General features: G+C 30.4%; 1 protein-coding gene across 4 annotated transcripts in view; it reads left to right on the top strand.

The window, feature by feature from the left end:
- Positions 1–22,081, top strand: part of LOC129984536 (uncharacterized) — a 48,951-nt gene that overhangs the window by 20,853 nt on the left and 6,017 nt on the right. For all 4 annotated transcript variants that reach the window (XM_056094440.1, XM_056094438.1, XM_056094439.1 and 1 more), the window contains exon 2: positions 20,316–20,446. In XM_056094440.1, coding sequence (XP_055950415.1) covers positions 20,355–20,446 — 92 coding nt within the window. In that variant the 5' untranslated portion in view covers positions 20,316–20,354. The remainder of the gene's footprint in view (positions 1–20,315; positions 20,447–22,081) is intronic.

Below are 22,081 nucleotides of genomic sequence, written 5' to 3' on the forward strand. Positions count from 1 at the left end.
TGGTATTATCTTAAATTTTCTTTTTAACTCTTGTTTTAAATGAACAACGTGATTCAATGTCGGCTATTTATGTGATATTTTAAGTCTTTAATAATTCCTATCCTCCTATATTTCGCTGTATGCTTCTTATTACTTCAAAACGAATAGGAGTGGACCTCTCGAAACTTCCCCGCATGTTCTTCAATAAAGGTCTTAAACCCTTTCCTCGTATAAAATTGTAGACCTTGGGTAAGACCGCAAATACGTTGCATAGCATTGGCGATCATAAGTTTTGAAATATAAATATTTGAAGTGAATCTAGTGAATTTACTGAACTTATCATGTGCATATATTCTTTTTGGATTCCTTTTTTCTGATCGATTGAATCAAAATTTGACACAGTCTTATAGTTGTAGTCACAAGATTACGTACCAGATTTCATTTATTTAAATCATTGCGCTTATGAGCTATTGTTGTTTATACGCATGCGGAAGTACAAGTCGACAGATGGTCAACGCTTTGATAGATTTGATTCAAAATTAATTCAGAATTTACAATTTAAATACTAAATCTGTGTACCAAATTCCATTTATCTTGCTCTCTTTGTTTTCTAGTTATCACCTTAACTTATATTTAGAAAACCAGACAGGAAGACTTTCTTGGAAGAAAATTCATTTGATAGAAATCCACGAATTTGGAGTAGTGACCAGATGTACCAATTTTTTTCTACCTAGTTGTTTGCGTTTTATAGTTATAGTGTTCTCTTGTACTCGAAAAGCCAAACACATTTATTCTGAATGGATTTCGTTCAAAAATTGGTAAAAATCTACAAATTTGGTCTTAAGTCCTTATACCAAATTACATCTGTCTAGCTCAAGCCGTTTCTGAACTGTCGTTTCACAGACAAACAGACAGGCATAATCCCAAAAATGTGTGGGCCGTGGTGGCCTGGTGATAAGGTCTCGGCTTGTGAGCCGTAGGGCTTCAGGTTCGAGACCCCATTCCACCGAAGGACCGCCGTGTAAGGGGGTCTGTTGTGAGATAAATCCATCATGGCCAAACGTCCTCCTGTTGATGTGATGTGATCGGGAGAGGGGGCTCCAGCTCAGGTGTAGTCCTCGTCATCTGACCGCGGTTCAAAATTACGAGGTCCGTTCCAAAATAGCCCCAGTGTTGCTTTAAACGTGACGTTTATATAACTAAAGTAAATTCAAAGATTTGCTTTTAGGATTCAAGTAGGTTTGAAACGTATTTATTTGTTAAAATCCCGAGTTCGAATTTTTTGACGATTACAACGCTTTCTCTATATTTCATATACAAGACAGTAAAAAGAAACAGTAAAACTTAAATAATATATAGGATGAAAACTCAAATAAATAGCTTTGAAGAGGAAGAGGATGAGACAAAATTCAATTTTCATGTGTTCCCGGTTTTGATATAGGGTCTCTTTGTAAACTGTATTGGGGTCATTTGGTTAGTAACGAATTTCATCTCTTTTGACTTGAATAATTCTGATTAAATACCTATCATATACTTTCCTGAGAGAACGTGAAAATCCTCAAAAATCGTGCTTATTATTAGATATTTATTCGAAATTAGCCCTCTTTGGCGACCGGCTGGTTCGCTAGTAATACTGCTTATGTTTGATATTAATTAAATTTTTAATGCTTAATTTGGCATTTATGATTCTCCCAACAAAGTATTTTTTTTAACTTCAAATAGAGACAGAAACGTTTCCTCGGTAGCTTTGCATTTGTTCTATTTACTGTATACATGAACCTTCTTAATGGAATCGATTCCTAAGATATTACAATGACTTTAAAAATTTATATGTCTAGGTAATTGAAATTATGTATTGTTTATATGTCTGGGTACTTTAAACTTATATGTCTGGGTGCTTTAAACTTATATGTTTAGGTATTTGAAAATACGTGTCGACTTCCTTATTAGTAATTTCAATTTCTGATTTTTCATTTAAACAGCGTGTGCAGCTAATTATCAGACTTTTTTTTTTTATAATTTTCGACAATGGCATAATATCATGTGATTAAATATTTGATAGAAACGATTAGAATCGCATCAGTGAGTGCTATTGTTGAAAATCATTAAAAATTATATCCAAAAAAAAAACATCCCAATGTAGGAAAACATTGCATGACAAATGAATTTGTATCATTGAAACAAAGCTTTTAAAACTTTAAGATGGCATAAAGGTTAGTTTCGTACAATAATATTTTGCAGAGTTGTCATGAAAAAAATACAGAAACTCGCATAATTTTTGATTAATTTATTTATTTAAAAATATAATTCCGAAATGTTCATTACGAATCTGTGCCACGTTTGTTAACTTAGGTCAATTTTTTTGTTTTATAAAACATTAGCATACACTCAGACACATACATTCTTTTTTATTATTGGTAGAAATTAAACATAAACGCTTTTCCCGACGAGCTGGCCGTTCGTCAGAGGCGGGTAGTTATTAACTGCGGCGGTGAGTTAGAGTAGCATTTTCAGACAGATAGATCACTTGTGCAGACACAATAAAATTGGTTTTTCCTCTTATTGTTCCATCACGTTAGTGTCGTAGCGCTTTTATCCTTCAGTTTTTAAAGTTAGCAAGAACTCTTTTAAACAATGATAAAAAAAAAAAGCGTGGTGATCATTTTTTATGTGAGATTTCTTTACTTAATTAAAAAGCTTAAATATTGTTACTTTAAGTAAGTTGTTCTTTCATAGAAACAGTTAAATGTGGTAATTATTGATGATGTCAATCACGTTTGAACAATTCAAGGTCTAAAGAAGACAACATAAAGTACAACTATATACATAAAGACAACTTAATTATTGTGCCATGTTCATCATGGCACAATAATTAAGTCTAAGTCCTATCGAAATACACATACATTTCCAATTGGAAAAATGCTTTAGATAACGGTAATAATTATATTTTAAAAGTCAATGAGCATAGATATGAAAAAATAATTATACAGTCTTCTGTTTTGTATAATTAAAAAATTAATTCTGATAAATATAGTCTATAATATAGACTATATCTATAATATAGTCTAAAAATAAAATAATATAATTATATTAAATTGTACAGCCTTCTCCTGTCCAGTATAACCTCTACTAATCGCTATCTCTATTTATAAAGAAGAATATGTGTGTATTAGCTATCTAAAAACAGACATTTTTGACTTACAGTTACCAAATTTCATGCATATATACTTTAGAAAGTGGAAATGTACTTGTCGGAGTGACTTTTCGAAACTTTAATTAAATAATTAAAAACGAAGCGAAATAAAGAAAAATTATATGTATTTATTAAAATCAACGAGCTTTTAAAAGTGTTGATCGAAAAGGTGAGTTACCGGGGGGTAGCGCAGTTTCCCAGTTATTTTTGCGTCCCAGGTACGATTCTGGTTCTGACATTGCTGTTCTCCCTGTATTCTAGCTGTGAAGTGAGTGGAAGAACCCCCTTGTGAAAAGGGGTGCAAGCGATTTTGTGAGTGTCATCTTCATATTAGTTAGAAGTCAGACTTTTGCATTCGAGTGATTAGCGGGCCTTTACCCTCAGAAGCTACTGCACAAACTCGGCTTAAATCGCTGACTTCGTAAAAGGACTTGTTTACAAATGCATAAGTAACAACAACAAATGTAGAATTCAAATTTTTAAACTATTACAGTAATTTCTCTTTAAATATATTGAAAAGAAAATGGAAAAAAAATTCTAAACGTAAAATTTTTATTCCACAATCATCAGTATATCATGGAACAGATTACAATTAGTTCAATTTTGCTCATTATACTACACACACTTTGGTAAAGACTTCAGCAGTGAAGGGGCCCAATTTTATCACAAAATAACGATTCTAAATTTCTCAGCTTAAGTGACCAATAATTCCAAATCAATTTTTATAACATCTGATAAATTTTGTTAATTTCCCTTTACTTTAAACATTAAATAATCAAATCAAAATTTCTCTTGTTTTATTTATATCAATGTATACATTTTTCAGGATAATAATTTAAAATGCATCAATGAATGCACTTTAAAAAAAAAATTGGATCCTAATATTTAGCTTTTTTTAATTTTATTTTTCACTTAGAAATGTGGAAATTCATCAAAATTTCTAATTCAATTATTTTGACGAATAATTTCTCTTTGTATATTTCGAATACAAAAAAGTGCTTAAATTTATTAAAATTAGAAAAAAGATTGAGGGAAAATAAAATTGATATAATCGAAAAGTTTTTTCGAATTTTAAAGAGATTAATTTAATAAATTTTTAATTACGAATCTAACTAAAATTTTTAAAAATCTCTATTACTGAGTACCTACTAGATGAGAAGAAGACTGCCAAATTTGACAGCTTTAGGTTTAATTATAAACCATGTAAAAAGTTTCTAACCAAATTTTTTTTTATCTAGAATACCGCAATTCATAAAAAACAGCCAGCTTATAACCACTATGATGCTGGCAATTGAAACTTTTAATGGTTTTCTATGGTCTCTGAAATGAATAGATTTTTTAACCACACCTCTTCCCATTCTTTTCCAGAGAAAATTGAAACTGTGTCTGTAATATCCAGCAATAGCACGATTGTTGATCTTCACAAAAAAAGTGACATCTATTAAACAAAAAAGAAAAAAGCTAAGCCTGTCTGGTGCTAAATAACTCCATCAGGTATAGGTCACGTGAAGTAACCTTGGGTGACTGTCTGCGTTTAGAGTATTTTGTTTCCCCGTCGGTGTCTCCCCGTTGTGACCAGTTTAGCCTCCTCCTGAAACACGTACATCCCGACATGGAATACTATTAAGGCCTACGCATTCAGTAAAAGTGGGCAGCGTTTCGTAAGCACTAATTCCGATTCTTTCCGATACAATGCCCCGCGCTGTTATCTATTTGAAGTGAAAGAGGGGTTCATATCCGGTAACGGACTTTAATATTCACCGAGCTCACTTTTATGACCCTTGGCTTCCTTGTGAGCGTCTTGAGAAATTAGATGCCATCAGAATGTGGCCTTCGATCCATTTTGTTTTCCGGTGGTGGTTTGTTTTTGGATTCGTAGATAACAAATGTTCGGCGGTTCTTTTAAAACTATCGTCCCAACTGGGCATGCGTTACTTGAATCACTCTACTTAGAAAGGTAAGGATGAGAGCTACCTGCTTCTGAGAAGACTTTTATGTACCATTGCTTATTGAAGGAAGGGGGGGGGGAGGGTCAAATAAAACAAAAGGGAGTGCCTTCCTCTTGATTCTCCTGTATGCTTATAAAATACAACCATTTTTATCCTGCACCTCCTGAACATGTCAGAGGTGATGGGGAGATAAGGAGCAAACCCTCGAAGGTCGCGACAAAATCCGCATATTGGAATCTCCCCCACCCTTTCCTAATTGCATGGGTACAGCACAAAATGGTGAATTTTATTTATTACAGTTTAGCAAAAAAAACTGGATATTTTTAGACGTATTATTTTAGACCAAAGTGATTCGAAATTCGATGCATTTAAAAATTTGTCACAAAACCGCATGCCAGATTTCATTTATCCAAGTTATTGCATTTCTTATGTTTACACGCTAACATACAGATCGATAGATAGTCATACTTTTGACATTACAATCCAAAATTTAGTGCGAACTTGCAATTCTAAGCATAAATCTATTTCACCTATCTAGCTTTTTGTTTCTTTCAGTTATTCTGTTCGCATACACTTGGACTGATGTCTTCTTCTGACGGATTTCCCCCAAAATGGGACTAAAATATTCATATGTAGTGCTAGAACCACATACCAAATTTCACTACTCTAAGATTGTACGGTTTTGCTTGTTATTTATTAATTCAAATTAAAAACCTTTTCTAATGTATATTTCTCTTTTTTTACACTCTCGTGCTCAAAGAACCCAAAAAATATTGCTCTTTAAAAAGTTTGACTTTGATGATTCTCCTTGTTCCTGCCTTTGCGTTCACAGACGGAAATTTAAAATTTCTGTCACAAGACTGCATGTCATAGTGACTGCCAAACATGCCAGAATGCGTTTTTCTCTCTCAAATAGATCAAAAACGAAGAGAATCATCATAACCGAATTTTTTAAAGAGTAATTTCTCGGTGTTTTACGAACACGAGAGCATAAAAATAGAGATATATTGTTAAAGGTTTTTAATTTGAATTAATAAACAGCAAACAAAATAAATAACTAAAAATTAGCAAATTAAAAAAATAACTATAATTTGTATTGAACATTGAAAAAAAATACTCTCGTATGACATAAAGAAACAAAAAAAAATTACATAGATTTATCCAAATAACATGAATTTTTCATTTAATTATTTCCTCTTACTTCTAACAGTAGCTACATATTAAATACTTTCGTATGTTTTGTGTAACGATTAAACCTTAACCATGCTGCAGAAATTTAAATTTAATCTAATAAAAAAAATCTGGAATGGTTTCTCTGAAAAGTTCTCACATACTTTTCAAGAAAGGTGTTATCCCCTCCCATATAAAATTGTGGAACTTGGCGAAAGCCATAAACCCAACAGTGCTCAGATTTTTATTTTTAAAGTATCGTGCATGAGAGTTTTGTATTTCGAAGTATAGTGAAGAAAAGCGAGTATACATTTCGAACGTCTTTTTGTCAACTGACTGGTGGCAAAATTTGACTGAAAAATACAATTTTAGAAATAAGATCACATATCAAATTTTATTTGTTTAAATCGTTGCATTTTTGAGTTATTGTATTTATAATGATACAACGATTCAGCCCTACAGATGATTGAATTCCCCTCATATAGACATTATCCATATCCATTCCCCTCCCATAGACTGATAGACATTATCCATCATTTAGATGACACACGCACATATTGCTTTTTACAAAATTTAAAGTACGAGGTAAACGGCCAGACAGATTTCCTAAGAATGGATTTTGTTAAAAATTGGATCAACTTAACACATTTAATGTAAAGATTATATGCCAAAATTTATCCTTCTAGTGCTTTTGAGCTATTGTGTATACAGGCAGACAGAGAGACAGACAGGCATTATTCCAAAAATGAGTTTTTAGAGCTCTGGGGAACTGAAGCGTGGATATACGTCAACCAACTGCTTGTGTTTCGCGAAGTTCATAAAATGTTAGTATGTCTTTTAAACCGAAAACTCTGTCATATTTGGTACCAGTTCTTTACCATGTAGCAACGCCTTGAAAATCTGGAGCCATCATTTTTGTGTGCAATGAACCCAATGTCTGGCTTTCCCTTTTTTTCAATTTGTCTTTCAGTTTTTCTCAGAATCTCTACAGGGTAGAAATTTTTCATTATTTCTCCCTTATTCCCGGATGTTTCAAAGTAGTTCTGGTCTTCTGTTTGGGTGGGTTTTCTGCCTAAGGCTAACATTATCTCTCTCAAACCGCAAATGACTGTAAATAAAGTGAGCAAAATTTATGAACTTCGTTCCTGGATTCTCTAAAACCCGAAGGTTCAAATCGGAGCGCCAAATAAAGATAGGAACAGGATGTATCAGACAAAATCTGAAGAATAAAAATTTAAAAAGTCATAAACGATCTTATAATTAATTGTAAAATTTCAACCAAGCAATAAGAGGTTTAAAAGTATGAATAAAAAATTTGCTATTATTTTATGCGTGAGGAAAAAAAAAAAAATCTTTCAAAACATTCTACAAGGTACACCACTGAAACCCGAGTTATCAAAATTGGTGTTTCTTTATTTAGACAGATAGTTACTAAGAAATAATTTCAATAGTATTATTGTTACAAATTAATAAACCTTTCTTCAATAATTTCACAGCATATTATTGTACAAAATTATCTTTACACCACTTATATAAGCTTTTCAGCGATGCCAGTTTTGTTTCTATGCAATTTGTTCCCCTAAATTTAGTAAGTCAACCATCTAACTCTCCGACCCACCCGAAGGCACACGGATTTAAACCATAAAACTGAATGACCGGACCGCCGCAACAGCAACATTGGCGGAAACTGTGGTTGAGTCCTAAGGGCCGTCATCGGCCACGGTACAACCCTTCCCGAAGGAAGTACGTCCCGTCATCGATGGGAGGAGCCAGATACCCCACCTATTAGTGTACCCTCCAGGTTGGCGAGATCCAACCACCATGCCGGAAGCATCTCATCCTCATTTAGTAAAGATTTTGACATCCTATGATTTCGGTTAGGACGGAATAATATTCTGCTTATGCGTACCATTTTTAAAGATAACTTAATGATATCGCAATTGATGAATCAAAAAATAGTTCGTGACAAAATAGTTAATAATAGTTAGTAATTAAAAATAGTTAAGAGATAACAGGAAAAAATACTTTTATTAGAAAAAATGCAAGAAAGTTTTAGAAAGAATAAAGCTCGATGATTTTTTTAAGAAAATTATACTACAAATAATCATGATAAATACGCTGTTTTCAATTTTTTAAATAAAATAACTATATTAAAAATGTTGAAATCAGGCGTTAGCAATAAGAAATAATGTATCTAATGTCTGTGCGATGATCAGCATTCACGTTGTGGGTACAAAATAAGTTGCGTGTTGAAAATAACTTTATAAAAAAATGTTTGAAATATTGCTTAAAGTTCAGTGAGAATTTTATTTTCAATCTTTTGTTCCAGTTTATTTTAGTTAGTAACTCCTTATTTATTTAAAAGAGCCCATAAAATAATAAAATTGTCTTTTCATTTAGATAAAATAATTTCACCACAAAAAAAAATAATAAACAAACTTTTACTGATACTCTGAATAAAAAAATAATTTAAAGCTGTATTACTTTTTTTGTCAATAAAGACGTCAAAATATCAGACTTTGGTAATAATTAACGTAAAATTAAATTTTTTTCCATTAACTAGCAACTACTAGAGGGATCTTTTTACAAAAATTCCCTTGGAGCTCACCCACCATTAAAGAGTTCAAATGCAATTATTTACAGAATAGCCATTATCTCTGTAAGTAATCAGATTTTTTTCGTTTGTTTGCTATTAAGTCTTTAATTGGCAAATGGTGAAAATATATGGAAAAAAAAATTAAGTGCATTTTTTAAGTAGACAGAATACGTATAATATATTTAAGTATCTTTGAAATTTTTAATTAAATCTTAGAAATATATGTTAATTTATTTATTTTATCTACATAGACATCTGTGTACGAAGGCATGTTTTTCAATATCCACGTAAAGCATTTGGCATAATACAACTTTCATATGAGCCAATGAAAACACGTTGCTTCTCCGCAAACATACTAAATAAAAAATTAAATATTTTACAAGAATAGCTTTCTTTATACTTATATTAAACCAAATATTTTTTTATATAAATTTACAAATATATGAAAAAAAATAGATTTTTTTTCTTTTAGATATTTGATTTTTCAGTTATATTTTTATGTCGTTTTATGCAAATATTATTCATATCAAAGTTTATACTTATAAAAAGTCTATAACAGCTTATACTTTTCTTTATCAACTAATTATCATTTTTATTTATTAAAGGTGAAAATACAAGGATCTTTTGCGCGATGCACCATTTCAAGTAGCGTATACAGATAAAGTGGGAAACTTCATTCACAAATTATGCAATAAATTATTCAAGTTTTTATAGTATAGTAAATCCCATTGCTCGCGATGACTGGGCAGATGCGTCGCGTATCGAAGTTCATTGCTTTCTCTCCCCCCCCCCCCAGTAAGAATCCCACACGCAGAAATAAAAATATACGTCAATGGAGTAAAAAAAATATAAGCTACAATTTTTAAATAAATAATTTTTAGATTATACATCATACAAAAAAACATAATTTAAGCATTTTTAAATTTATAAAAAAAGCTATTTGATTTAACATAAATATAAAGGGAACTATTCTTGTAGGCCATTTAATAACAAACAAAAAGAATTTGATCCACTCATTATTAAATTTATTAAAATAACTATTTGATTTAACACAAATATGAAAAGAATTATTCTTGTAGGCCATTTAATAACTAAAAAAACGAACAAAAAGAATAACTTGATACATTTATTCTTAAATTTATATTTTTAAAAAACTATTTCATTTAACACAATTATGAAGGGAACTATTCTTGTAGGCCATTTAATAACGAATAAAAAGAATTACTTGATATACTCATTTTTAAATTTATAAAAAAAAAAGCAATTTGATTTAACACAAATATGAAGGAAACTATTCTTGTAGGCCATTTAATAACGAACAAAAAGAATAACTTGATCCACTCATTATTAAATTTATTAAAAAAACTATATGATTTAATACAAATATGAAGGAAACTATTCTTGTAGGCCATTTAATAACGAACAAAAAGAATAATTTGATCCACTCATTATTAAATTTATAAAAAAAAGCAATTTGATTTAACACAAATATGAAAGAACTATTCTTGTAGGCCATTTAATAACAAACAAAAAGAATAACTTAAACCAATCATTATTAAATTTATAAAAAAAAAACTATATGATTTAACAAAAATATAAGGGAATCGATTCTTGTAGGTCATTTAATAACAAACAAAACGATTTAATCATTATTTACAATTATAATGGCTATTCCGTAAACAATGGCATTTCAGAGTTTTCATGGCATGTCAGACATTTCAGAGTTTGGCTAAGAGCAGGAAGACGTTTTGGTAACTTTTTTAAAAATGCTAATAGTGGTCTATTAATGAAGCAAAATTCAGATTTATTCCAACTTTTTACCTTTCAAAATCTTTAATGAGTGGATCAGCAGCTACAAATGTGTCTTTCGCATAGTTTATAAAACTATTTTTATGGAATTTTCGGTCTAGTAGTTCATTTGTTGACACTCTTTGTTTAAATTTTCTTTTCTATCGCACTAGGAAATAGTTTGAACTTCAATGTCACTGCCTTTGAAATTTTGTGGATACCTGTCACTAAATGAGTCAGTGATCCGTTCTTTTTCCTGCTACATTTCCTGATATGATCTAACAGTCATTATTAAGCAATTGAATTCTCAAACAGTTTTAATATTTTTCACTTCCATGCTTCCTTCTCAGGTTTTCACCACTTCAACTGAAAAACAACTGTTTACAATAGATTTCCACTTTTTGCCAAAACAATTCTTTTCCTCTCTAATGAATGCACTAGCTTCATTTTTTTTTCTCTTTTAGCTTACTTTTTTTATACATTGTTAAAAGTTTCGTTATAAATTGAAACATTAATAAGCACTAACTAGTAATTTAAATTACGTTGTATGCTAATATAAAGGCTTTTTCATTCTCGAATTACAACTGGTTCAAAGAAGCTGGGAAGCAAACGATTAAAGTTAAAATTTTAAACACTAGTAGAATTAAAACTTCAAAAATAGATTATTGGAAAAAGGAATGGAATCGTATTATTTGTTCTTCTATTTATTCTTCTTTTATTTACTCTTTATTTATTTTTCTTGCTGTATGCTAACTTTTTAATTTGGAAGGCGTTAACATTGCATGCTACTTAAAGTGTGAAAATTGTGTTGAAACGGAAGTCTGAATGGAGTGTCTTCTTAACACTTTCTCGCATACTCTCTAATAAAAATATTCCAGAAAGGTTATCCCAGAAAACGCCTTGAAAGGCACTGGTGTTCAATAGTTACAAAATACCAAACTTTGACATGGATTTAGCATTTTTACTGAATCTATCATGTCATCCTTGGCGAGGTATTTGGCGATTAATCCCTGGCATGCATTAACAGTATCCAAAAATCGAATTTGTGTTTTAGACACGTTTTTCTCTACCGATTGGAACAAAAATTTGACACAAAACTGCACTTGTAACACCAAATTTGATACATTTTAGTCACTGGTGTTTTTGAGTTATTGCAATTACTTGTTTCTGAAAGTACAGACCGACAGACGTAATCGTATTACGGAAAATTTTCCGGTCGGTATTGAAAGAAGTCCGACTTCGCTGGATAACTAAAAACTATTCCCCTAAAAAACTCGAAACACGGAAAAATAATACCGAAATATATTTAAGGAACGATACTTACTAGAATGCAAACAGAAAACCACTATGACACTTAGAGTGCAGATAGAGGGTTCACTTCGCGATCAGCACTCTAAAGAGAAAATCTTCTTAACTGCTCACGTGCACGCTCACTTTTTATAGTTTCCCGACCGGGAAACTATATGAAATCGGCTCCCGATATTGATCAGTATATCATTTCCTAATAGAGATATCGTATTTTCCAAAAAGTTAAGGTTTTGTCGCCAATCGTCTAATAGCCACTAGAGTTGTCGCCAAAATCAGAAATCGTTAATGTCAGGCATCCTTTCAATATCCATTAAGAATATTTATAAATCACTATTTTCAATAAACAAGAATTGCAAGAAAATAATATTTTAGATTTGTAAAAAATAGACTGGTTTGGTACGAGTTGTTGCAAGATAGTAAAGCTACGCTGGCAGAGTATAAATATCGGAGTTGGAGTCTGGAGGGTTTGAGTCCAAATTATTCATGAATTTTGAAGTATATGCAGTGTCGTACTACATGTCAAATTCATCCGTGTCATGCATTATTACTTTTAATGTGGTGTGAAGATAAGACAGTGCATGACGAGGCTAGTATTGTAATCGCCATTTAATAGCGATTTGAAATTATGAGTTCCATTTAAAAATAGCCATGGGAAGCATTAAAACATGGCGTTTATGAAATTAAACTATAATATACGATTTTTAACATACTGTTTCAAATAGGGATGTATGCTTGACAAAAGCATAATGTCAAATGAATACTTATTTTATATTATGTATTTATGTATTTTATTGTACAGAAAATGGATTATTCTTGATTTCCTTTGCTGTGATTGAAAATAGACTTTATCTTAGTGCTAGTTTTATTACATACGAGAAACTAAAAAAGTGTTACACTTTAATATGTAGTTGTATATGTACCACAAACTCATTTCAATATGTATTAAGAATATTTCATTTTCATTTAACAGCAAAAAGCATAAAGAAACATAAAAAAAATGAGTAGAGTGTTAAATCATTCAAACAAAGACAACACGTAGCAGCATTAAATGACTGACTTAATAGAGGTAATACATTGTTTCTCCACCAAGCTGAAATTCTTTATACGATATGATTGATGCTGAATTTATGACTTATAAATATTTTAAATGGAAGTTAAATCTTTGTAAGCAAGTCGTGATATCCAGAGAGATTTAGTACATTTTCAAAATGATATATTGATATAAACTTGTAGCAGCTGAATAAAAGTCATGTCTTTGCCCATTTCAACAAGAAATTGAAACTGATTTTTAGGCAATATCAATTAAAAGTTGCATTTGTGATTTTGCTTCACTATTTTATTGCTTAATTTACTCCAAATGGTATCAATACGAATAATTAAAAAAATGTCTTTCAAAATTATTTGCATTCATAAAATATTAAATTTATTCTAACGAATACAAGTACATTATTTCAATTTTTTACTGAATTGTACATTTGTTTGAAGTACATTATTTTTAATGAGAATTTGGTTAAATGATTATCTAAAGAGACTGTTCTCCCATTGTCTTTCTTGCTATAGAAGTGTGTGTGTTCATAGAACATGGCCCAAGCAGCAAAAGATCGTTGGCCAACCATTGGCCAAGCATCGCCCCACGGAACGAGCGAGATTGGGGCGAGATCGGAGGCGATCTCGCCCCGACATTGGTCATGTCCCCCGGCGGTTCGCCGCGCGATGGCCGCCCCGACTTATTTTCGACGAATTTGCCGATCCTTTGGCGACTTGTTATTATCACGGGCGACGTTATACCAAGCATTTCGCGACCTGTTTTATCAATGGGCGACCCAATACCAATCATTTCCCGATGTGTTTTAACAATCGGCGACCCAATACCAATCATTTCCCCATGTGTTTTAACAATCGGCGACCCAATACCAATCATTTCCCCATGTGTTTTAACAATCGGCGACCCAATACCAATCATTTCCCCATGTATTTTAGCAATGGGCAACCAAATGCCAATCAATAGGCAATTTATTTCTGAACACTTGCTGGTGTCAAATTGAAATATTAGTTTAATGGTTATTCAATTTTCTCAAACTCTAGAAACTAGTGTCATAATATTTAAAACTATCATACTTTCAAAATTTTGTATAGTTGACTTTTCTTTTTTACCTATTAATAATAGTGTTTGTTATTTATTTTGATAAATTTAAAATTCCATAAAATACTTGCTTTTGATAAAAATTCATGGAAAATGTCATTCTAATAATTCTTCCAACTTTTTTTAACTATTATTATAGCATAGATTTTACCACAACCTTACCCTATAAAATGTTTAAATGACATTTTTTTACTGCTCTTTAAAAAAATAAACAAATGTTAAAATTATCTGAAATAATTTTAAATTTGATCCCCTGAACATCTATCTACATATAAGATTTATTTCCTTCATTGATAATTCCTGTTTATTTTCATTGTTTAATGCATGGGAAGAAATGTTAACATAATCATAGTTTCAATTACATAATTAATCAGAATGATTTTAACTGATATTAGAAATTTAAAAGTAGGTGTATTACATATATTGCCTATATCATCTGTTTTTAAAAGCTATTTTAAATTCGAAATAGAAAAATATATAATTCTTATTAAAAAAATATTTTTTTTTACTATACACACTTTTATATTGCTTAATGTGAGTAATCAACAAATAATTCATAAAGAATAATGAATAAAACACAAATTCCTATTTTAACACCCCAAAATTTAATGCATTGATTAAAAATAGTTTAAAACACTAAATTATATAATTCCTATTATATGTTTCTTCAATAGAAAATATTTTACAAGCACAAATTATTAAGTTACTTCAAATTTCTAATATTTTCATAATTTATGTTTAGTGAGGTTTAGATTCTTAGCAAAATAACCAAATTTGATCTATGTTAAACCCCGAATATTTCACAAATATGTTTCATAAAAATTCCATATACAAAAATGTAATGCTTCTTTCAATTTTACTGATTCTATTTACTATTGACTTTACAAAATTACTTCATGAAGAAATTTTATACCTCATTATAAATTTTAGTATTAGCTAATGTCCAATAGATAACATTTTACAAGCACAAAATAATAATTTACTTCAAATTTCTAATTTTTTTAAATCTATTAGTTTGGTTTTGTTTCATGGCACAAGAACCAAATTTGATCTATGATTAACTCTGAATATTTCACAAAAACTCCATACCTAAAAATGTAAACACTACTTTCAATTATACAAAATTTCTTTAGATAAATATTTTTTTAATTATTATTTTCCCCTCTTTATTTTTAGGAGAAAAGAAAAACAACTATGCAAAACAATTTATTTACAAAGACCTTCATTAAATAATATTTTAGAAATACAAAGTAAAATAATAATTTACTTGAAATTTTTTACTGAATTTTCTGTAATGACTTATACACCCAAGCAAAATCCTGAAACTATGATTTATAATTTACAAGAATAAATAATATTGACACAAAGTCATTTATAAAAAATTTATTTAAATTTTATTTATTATGTAATACTTGAAGAGTTTGAAATTTCTAAAAATCCACACACATTTATATAAATATTCTATATATGTATAACTGAATCTTCAGCTACATATAAAGAGAATTATACATTTATTTATACATTTCATTTTTCCTTTTTGATTACATTTGATGAACCTAGAAAACAATTATAATAGTAATTGAGATTCCGCTTCATTTAAAAGTACAAATAAAACATTTGTTGACAATTGGAGATGAGTAATTAACAAGCGAAAGTATTATAGAACTTCATAAGCATAATATTTTTGTTCTGATACTGGACTGTGTAAGCAAACTTTATAATAATGTTTAGGATAATAAAGAAAAAAAAAACTCAGACTAATGGGAGTAAAATTTATGTTACTGTTTTATGAAATGTGAAATAATTTGAAATTATTCATATAAGAGTACTCAAAAGTGCCTGCATAATCTCAAATTTTAAAGAAAGTTTAAAATAAATACATTCTGCTAAACTTTTTTTAGCCTCATGTCAAAATAAAAATAATTACACAAATGTTATTTCAATACCAAAATATAAAAATGTTATTTAATATTTTATTAAACTTCTTTCATAGAAAAATTGTAAATGAAAAGGAAAATTAACTAAGCTAAATAGAATTAAAATCACTTGAATTGTCAGTCTGCAAAAATAATGAGGTTGCCATTAAAAAAAATTTATTCAAATTATATAGAAAAATAAAATTTGTACAAAACAAAATTTATGCCTTTCTAATTAAGGCAAATAAGTTTTCAGATAAAAAAATCAGAAATTAAAATCTACCTACTTGTCATTCAAGCCTATCACATTACAACATTTTGAAGTTTTACTACATTTTTCACGAAAAGACATTACATATTTTGGCACTTTAACACATACATCTGATAAATCCTTGATTGCTTCCACTGATCTGAGTAATTGCAACTGACCAGAGAGAAATTTTGTGATTCGGAATAACTTCAATTCTAAACAAGTTCTTAGGATATAAAGTGAATTGGGACATATAATTGTCTCACATATAATTGTTTTAAATTTCCTTCTGATGTTCCAAGTTGGTAGAAATCATATTCCGTCACATTAATTGTAACTTCCAATATTTTGCTCTTTTTTGAAGTCAGGAATAGAAACTTGCACAGTAGTTTCCAAACAAATAGTGAGAAATTTTTTTGTTTATATTTATAGATCAATTTTAAAATGTATTTTATCTTTAATTGCATTTTCAGTTTTGAAACAAAGGTTGCACAAAATTTTTATTTTATTAAATGAGAGATGTATTTCATACTTTGCCAGGTTGTCATTTGGCATTCTATAGAATGCTTAGAAAATGTATGAAATACAAATTGTTTCATACATTACTGGCTTGTTTTAGGCATTATATACAATGCTTGGGCATTCTATAGAATACTGGATTTCATATTTTGCTGGTAATACATATAAAGAATTATACATATACTTTTTCTTCAAGTTCACTCTTCTTTTTGCAGATTTGATGAACCTAAAAAACATATTCCTTAATTAGAATAATGATTGAGCTTTCATTTCTTTTAAAAGTACAAATAAAATATTTGTTGACAATTGGAGATATGTAATTAAGGAGTAAAAGTCTTATAGAACTTCATAAGCTTAATAATGTTTTCAATCTGATAATGAACTATATAGGCAAATATTATAATAATGTTTAGGACAATAGAGAAAAATAATATAAACTAATGGGTGTAAAATTTATGTTACTATTTTATGAAAGGTGAAATAATTATAAACTATTCACATAAGAGTATTCAAATATAACTACATAATTGCAAGTTTTAAAGATTTTTTTTTTTTTTTGAAATTTACAATAAATATATTCTGCTAATCTATTTTTTTAGCCTTATGTCGAAATAAAAATAATAACACAAATGTTATTGCAAAACCAAAACATAAGAACGCAATTTAATATTTTTTAAAAACATTTTTCATTAGAAATTGTTGTTAACAAAAGGAAAGGCATTGTAAATGAAATGGAAAAATATCTGCAATAATTTAAGAACACACACACAAAAAAAGATAAGAAATAAAATCAATTGAAAAGAATACAAACAAGAAAAGAAATGATAATGGTCGCTTACGCCTAACGCTAATAATATCACGTGCAACTCCATGTTTCAGGTAAGCAACGAGTTCGAACGGCTTCAACAAAAATAACCTTTTTTATTCACTATTTAGAATAAATAATATATTATTTACAAATATATAATAATAAAAACTTTACACTTACCAAGTTTCTTGAAATGACAGTATGCGTTGCTGGTTGAATTTCAAAATCCAATACACGCCAGGTGATTCATGGGAAATTTCTAAAATATGTTCGCATAGCGCCGCCTAGGAAAAGCAACTTTCCCGACATCGAGGCGACCATGGGCCGATTGCTTTGAGCCGGTCTTTTTCACTAAGTCGCCGTAGGAGTTCGCCCCGATGAAAAAGCGATCTTCAGAGGCGACAGAAAAAAATATGGTCAGAATCCGATGTCGCGCCAATGCAAAGGTGACATTGGCAAAATATGGGCGGCGTATATCAGATGGATGCGATGCTTGGCCAATCGTTTAGCGACTTCTCTTTGCTGCTTGGGGGCGAATTTACCACAAAAAGACGTCAGGTACTTTAAGGCTATGGCTGTAATACTTAAATACTCATTTGATTGGTCATGATTTCCAAAATTGTTATGTCACAAGATGTTGAAGAATGGGATACTTGTTTATAATTAGGCACATTTATCCTTTTAGAAGTATGCCCAATACAAATCTAAAAGAAATATTGGTATTGTTATAAATCTGTAAGACTTCTTCCCTGCCTAGTTAGTTACATAATAAAAAAGATAGATTTACTGAATGTTTAATGGATGATAGATCAATGACACCTAATTTTTGGCGACGAAAATGTTCTGGAGAATGCAAAAATTTTGAAGATATCTGTTAGGAATCGATCCTTCTAGAAAATTACATATAACTTTAGCTCTTCAGAAAACTTATATAAACCGACTGACTAAATTAAAGTCAATTCTACTGTTGGAGTTCTATGAGCTGACAATGCTATGCGTTGTTCATTATGTTCTTATTGCTGTTTTGTCAACGGTTTGCTGTTTGCGTGTGTGTTGCCAATTTCTACAAATGCTGTTCTTTGTATACACCCCAACTGTGCTTTCTCGTGGAATAAAATATCTTTATTCGTTATCTAACTGACTGAACTTGAACTCGCCGAACGACTTTTTCATAACACTATACGATATGGAAGGTGACATTCTGGTAGTAATTCATTGTTAAATGTCCTGTGATAATTAAAGATATGATTTTCCAAACCTAGTAGTGGATGTTCTTTTTATTTGCTGACATATCATTTTAAGAGAAACATGGTTAATCCGTTCAAGACAAAGAATTTTGATGGGACAACTAAATGTTCCTGATAAATCTGTAGTATATGCGATTTTTTTTTAAACTTCCCCTGCTTTTAATGTCTACAAGAGTGTTGGCTCATATGAATGATCGTTTAATTGTGTCGAAATCAATGAATGTTATACTTCAGTGTCAATATTCAGTGTTACCAGTATTAATTCAGTATCAGTGGATGTCAGTGTTGGACTTAATTTAAGGCACTTAACTTAAATATAAATAACTCAAGTAATATATTTTTGGCAGGCATACAGTTTACTCTCGACGTTATAATTTTGGTAATAGCAAGCAAAAAAAAAATGCATGTTTCATAGATTCTATTATTGTTGTTAATGTGCGCAAAATATTGTTTCGTACTAAATCGGTGACTTTTTTCAGCTTCTTAACATAATATTTTTAACGCTTTTCTTACAATTTCCGAGACCGGAATGCGAAATCCTAATTTTTTTTTTTTAATGTGGCACTGTTAGTGGCCTAGTTGTATAACATATTACTACATTACTACAGCTAGATAGCACTTTTTTCACTATAGCTGTCGCCACTCTGAAGTGTAGAAAAGGAGAAAATCAAGACTTTAGGGACACTCTGTTTACTTACAAAAAAAAAAAAAAAAAAAAAAAAAAAAAACATCTTAAATTTCAAAAATTATCTCAAAAGATTTAAAGCTAAAATTTTAGATCTGAAAATAAACTTTATTCCAAAATTTGATTTCAAACATTCATTTCAGGGGGTTGCATCTACTTAAAATGTTTTCATTTTCTCTGAATTTAAATTATTGTAATTTATACTTCAAATCATAAATTCTTTTCTTTTAAATTAGCCATTTTTATGTTGCTATTTTATTAAATTTATTACATTGTGTCAAAAATGTTAACAAAGTATTTAAAGCTCTGTTTGTACCATTAATAAATAATATAATACTATAAATTAGTATTTCAAACATTCAATTTGATAAAAATAGCCTAATAATTTTAACATACTCTGAATAATTTTATTATTATTTGCCGAATTGCGATTTTTTTTATAAATATTTACGTAAGTATATAAGTAAGTTCATTTTATCAATATTAGTTTTATTTCTTTGAGTTCAAAATAAAAATAAAACCGTTTTATTTTTATATATAATTATTTTATTGATGTGTTATTGAAAAATTTATTAAAAATATAAAGTATAATATTCGATGTTAACATGAATGTTACATTTTATATAGTAAATCTGTATAAAATTTTAAATTCATGTAAAATAGATGAAAACCGATTTCGGTTTTCTTTAAATGAATATTAAGCTTTTGAAGTGATGATAAAAGAACTGAAATCTTATCAAACCGTGCTCTCTTTTCATTCACAGCAGTCCGTCAGACTCGTAGGATGGTCCGAAATTTCTGTGATGCCAGCCGTGGCTATCGAGACGGTCATCATAATCATCGTGGTTGTCAGCTTTGCAGTTTTGGCAGCTGTAGTCTTCGCTCTCTACTGGCTGTAAGAAATTCCCTTTTTTTTTTTACTGTGCTAAAATGTGTTTTAGATGCAATAACTGGCCGAAAAATATTTCTCCTAAAACAAGATGAATTTTTCAACAATTCAGAGATGATGCCATTTTTAATTTAAAAAAATATGAAGTTTTTCTTCATGTTTTCCATATCATAATTAACTTTTTGTTGACTTTAATAATAAAGGTGGCTTTACAGAGTACGGGATTTCTTGAACTTCTAAATTTATCCAGCAAGACTTTGTAAAAATGACAGATATCAAAATGATAAGGCAATGGGAATGATTGGTCGTTTCATTACAGAATGTGAACTTCGGCAACTGAAAAAATAGAATTAATTTGAAAACCCTGCTCTCTCTGGTCAAAGAAATGATTTTTGAAATTATTTCCTTGTAACTCGATCAAAACAATCCGGGAAAAAACATGAATATTTGCCTACCATGTATAGTAAACTTTCCACTTTTAAAGTTGTCAGTGGAGCTGAGAACTTTAAATGAATGGATGAGTACAAGTAGTTTTTCTAATGGGATCCGTTCTGTGAAACAGGTGGGTTTTAAAGTGAAGGCGTTGACTCATGATATCCAGTTGGTATTTTTTTATTACCTTTGGGGTGGTGTTGTATCGTTTTATAGGGTGGAGTTGCCCCGTGGCATTCAGCATTAACATCCCTGTAGCTTCGGCTAGAATGAAATAATATTCTGCTTATGCATAGCATTTTAACGATATTTTAATGATAGCTTAACTGATGGATCAAAATCAATTGAAATAGAGAATTCTTGGTTCCTATTGGTTTTTGTTTTTTATATGGCTCAAAAGCCATGAAATTGAATATGCTATACCAAGCAAAGGGTTAAAAATCAGATCAATGTCAAAGTGCAATAATATTGTGGTAACAGAGAAGTTGTAAAAAAGTACTCCAAAATATTAATATAATCTGAGTGAAGCATAATTTTTTAAGCATGCAAAAAGATGAACATAACGAGTTTCATCTAGTAAATTCATTCAAGTGTCACCTTCGAATCAGACCCTTATCAAATGCCATCGTATAGTTCTGGTCATTTAGCGAGGATTCGCAATTTCGAGGTCATGTCCTAAAATACTCCTAGTGTGGCTTCCAAACGGGGCGTTAATACAATTAAACTAATGTAGTTAGGTTGATAATGAAACGATAGGTCTTTGAAAAATCTGCAAGTCTTAGATATTGTTACGGAATTTCCCCGGGTTCGTTTGGATAGTGGGAGTTATATGGTGTGGAGAACACTCAATCAGCAGGCGGCAGTAGAAAATGAAACAACGACGTTTATTTACACGAAGACACACAGGACAGCACAAAGACGACAGCTATATACAATACAGAAGACGATTATCTTCAGCCGAGACGTGCAGCATACACAGCAGCATACAACTAGACTCTACTGCAGACAGTAGCGCACAGCTTAGTTCAGCACTAGCTTGACTCCGTCGCTGCTCCGCTTGTCCCTGGAAGACCAGTTCTTCATCGTCGATTCCGACTACTCTCCGGTTCACGACTACTCCGGCAGCGGCAGGACTGCTTCTTTTTATAGGTCTCAGGAGGCGGGGCTAGAAGCCTCTCAACCAATCAGGAACGTTCGAGGCATATCTCG

This window comes from Argiope bruennichi, chromosome 9, assembly GCF_947563725.1.
Source record: "Argiope bruennichi chromosome 9, qqArgBrue1.1, whole genome shotgun sequence".
NCBI lineage: Eukaryota > Metazoa > Arthropoda > Arachnida > Araneae > Araneidae > Argiope > Argiope bruennichi.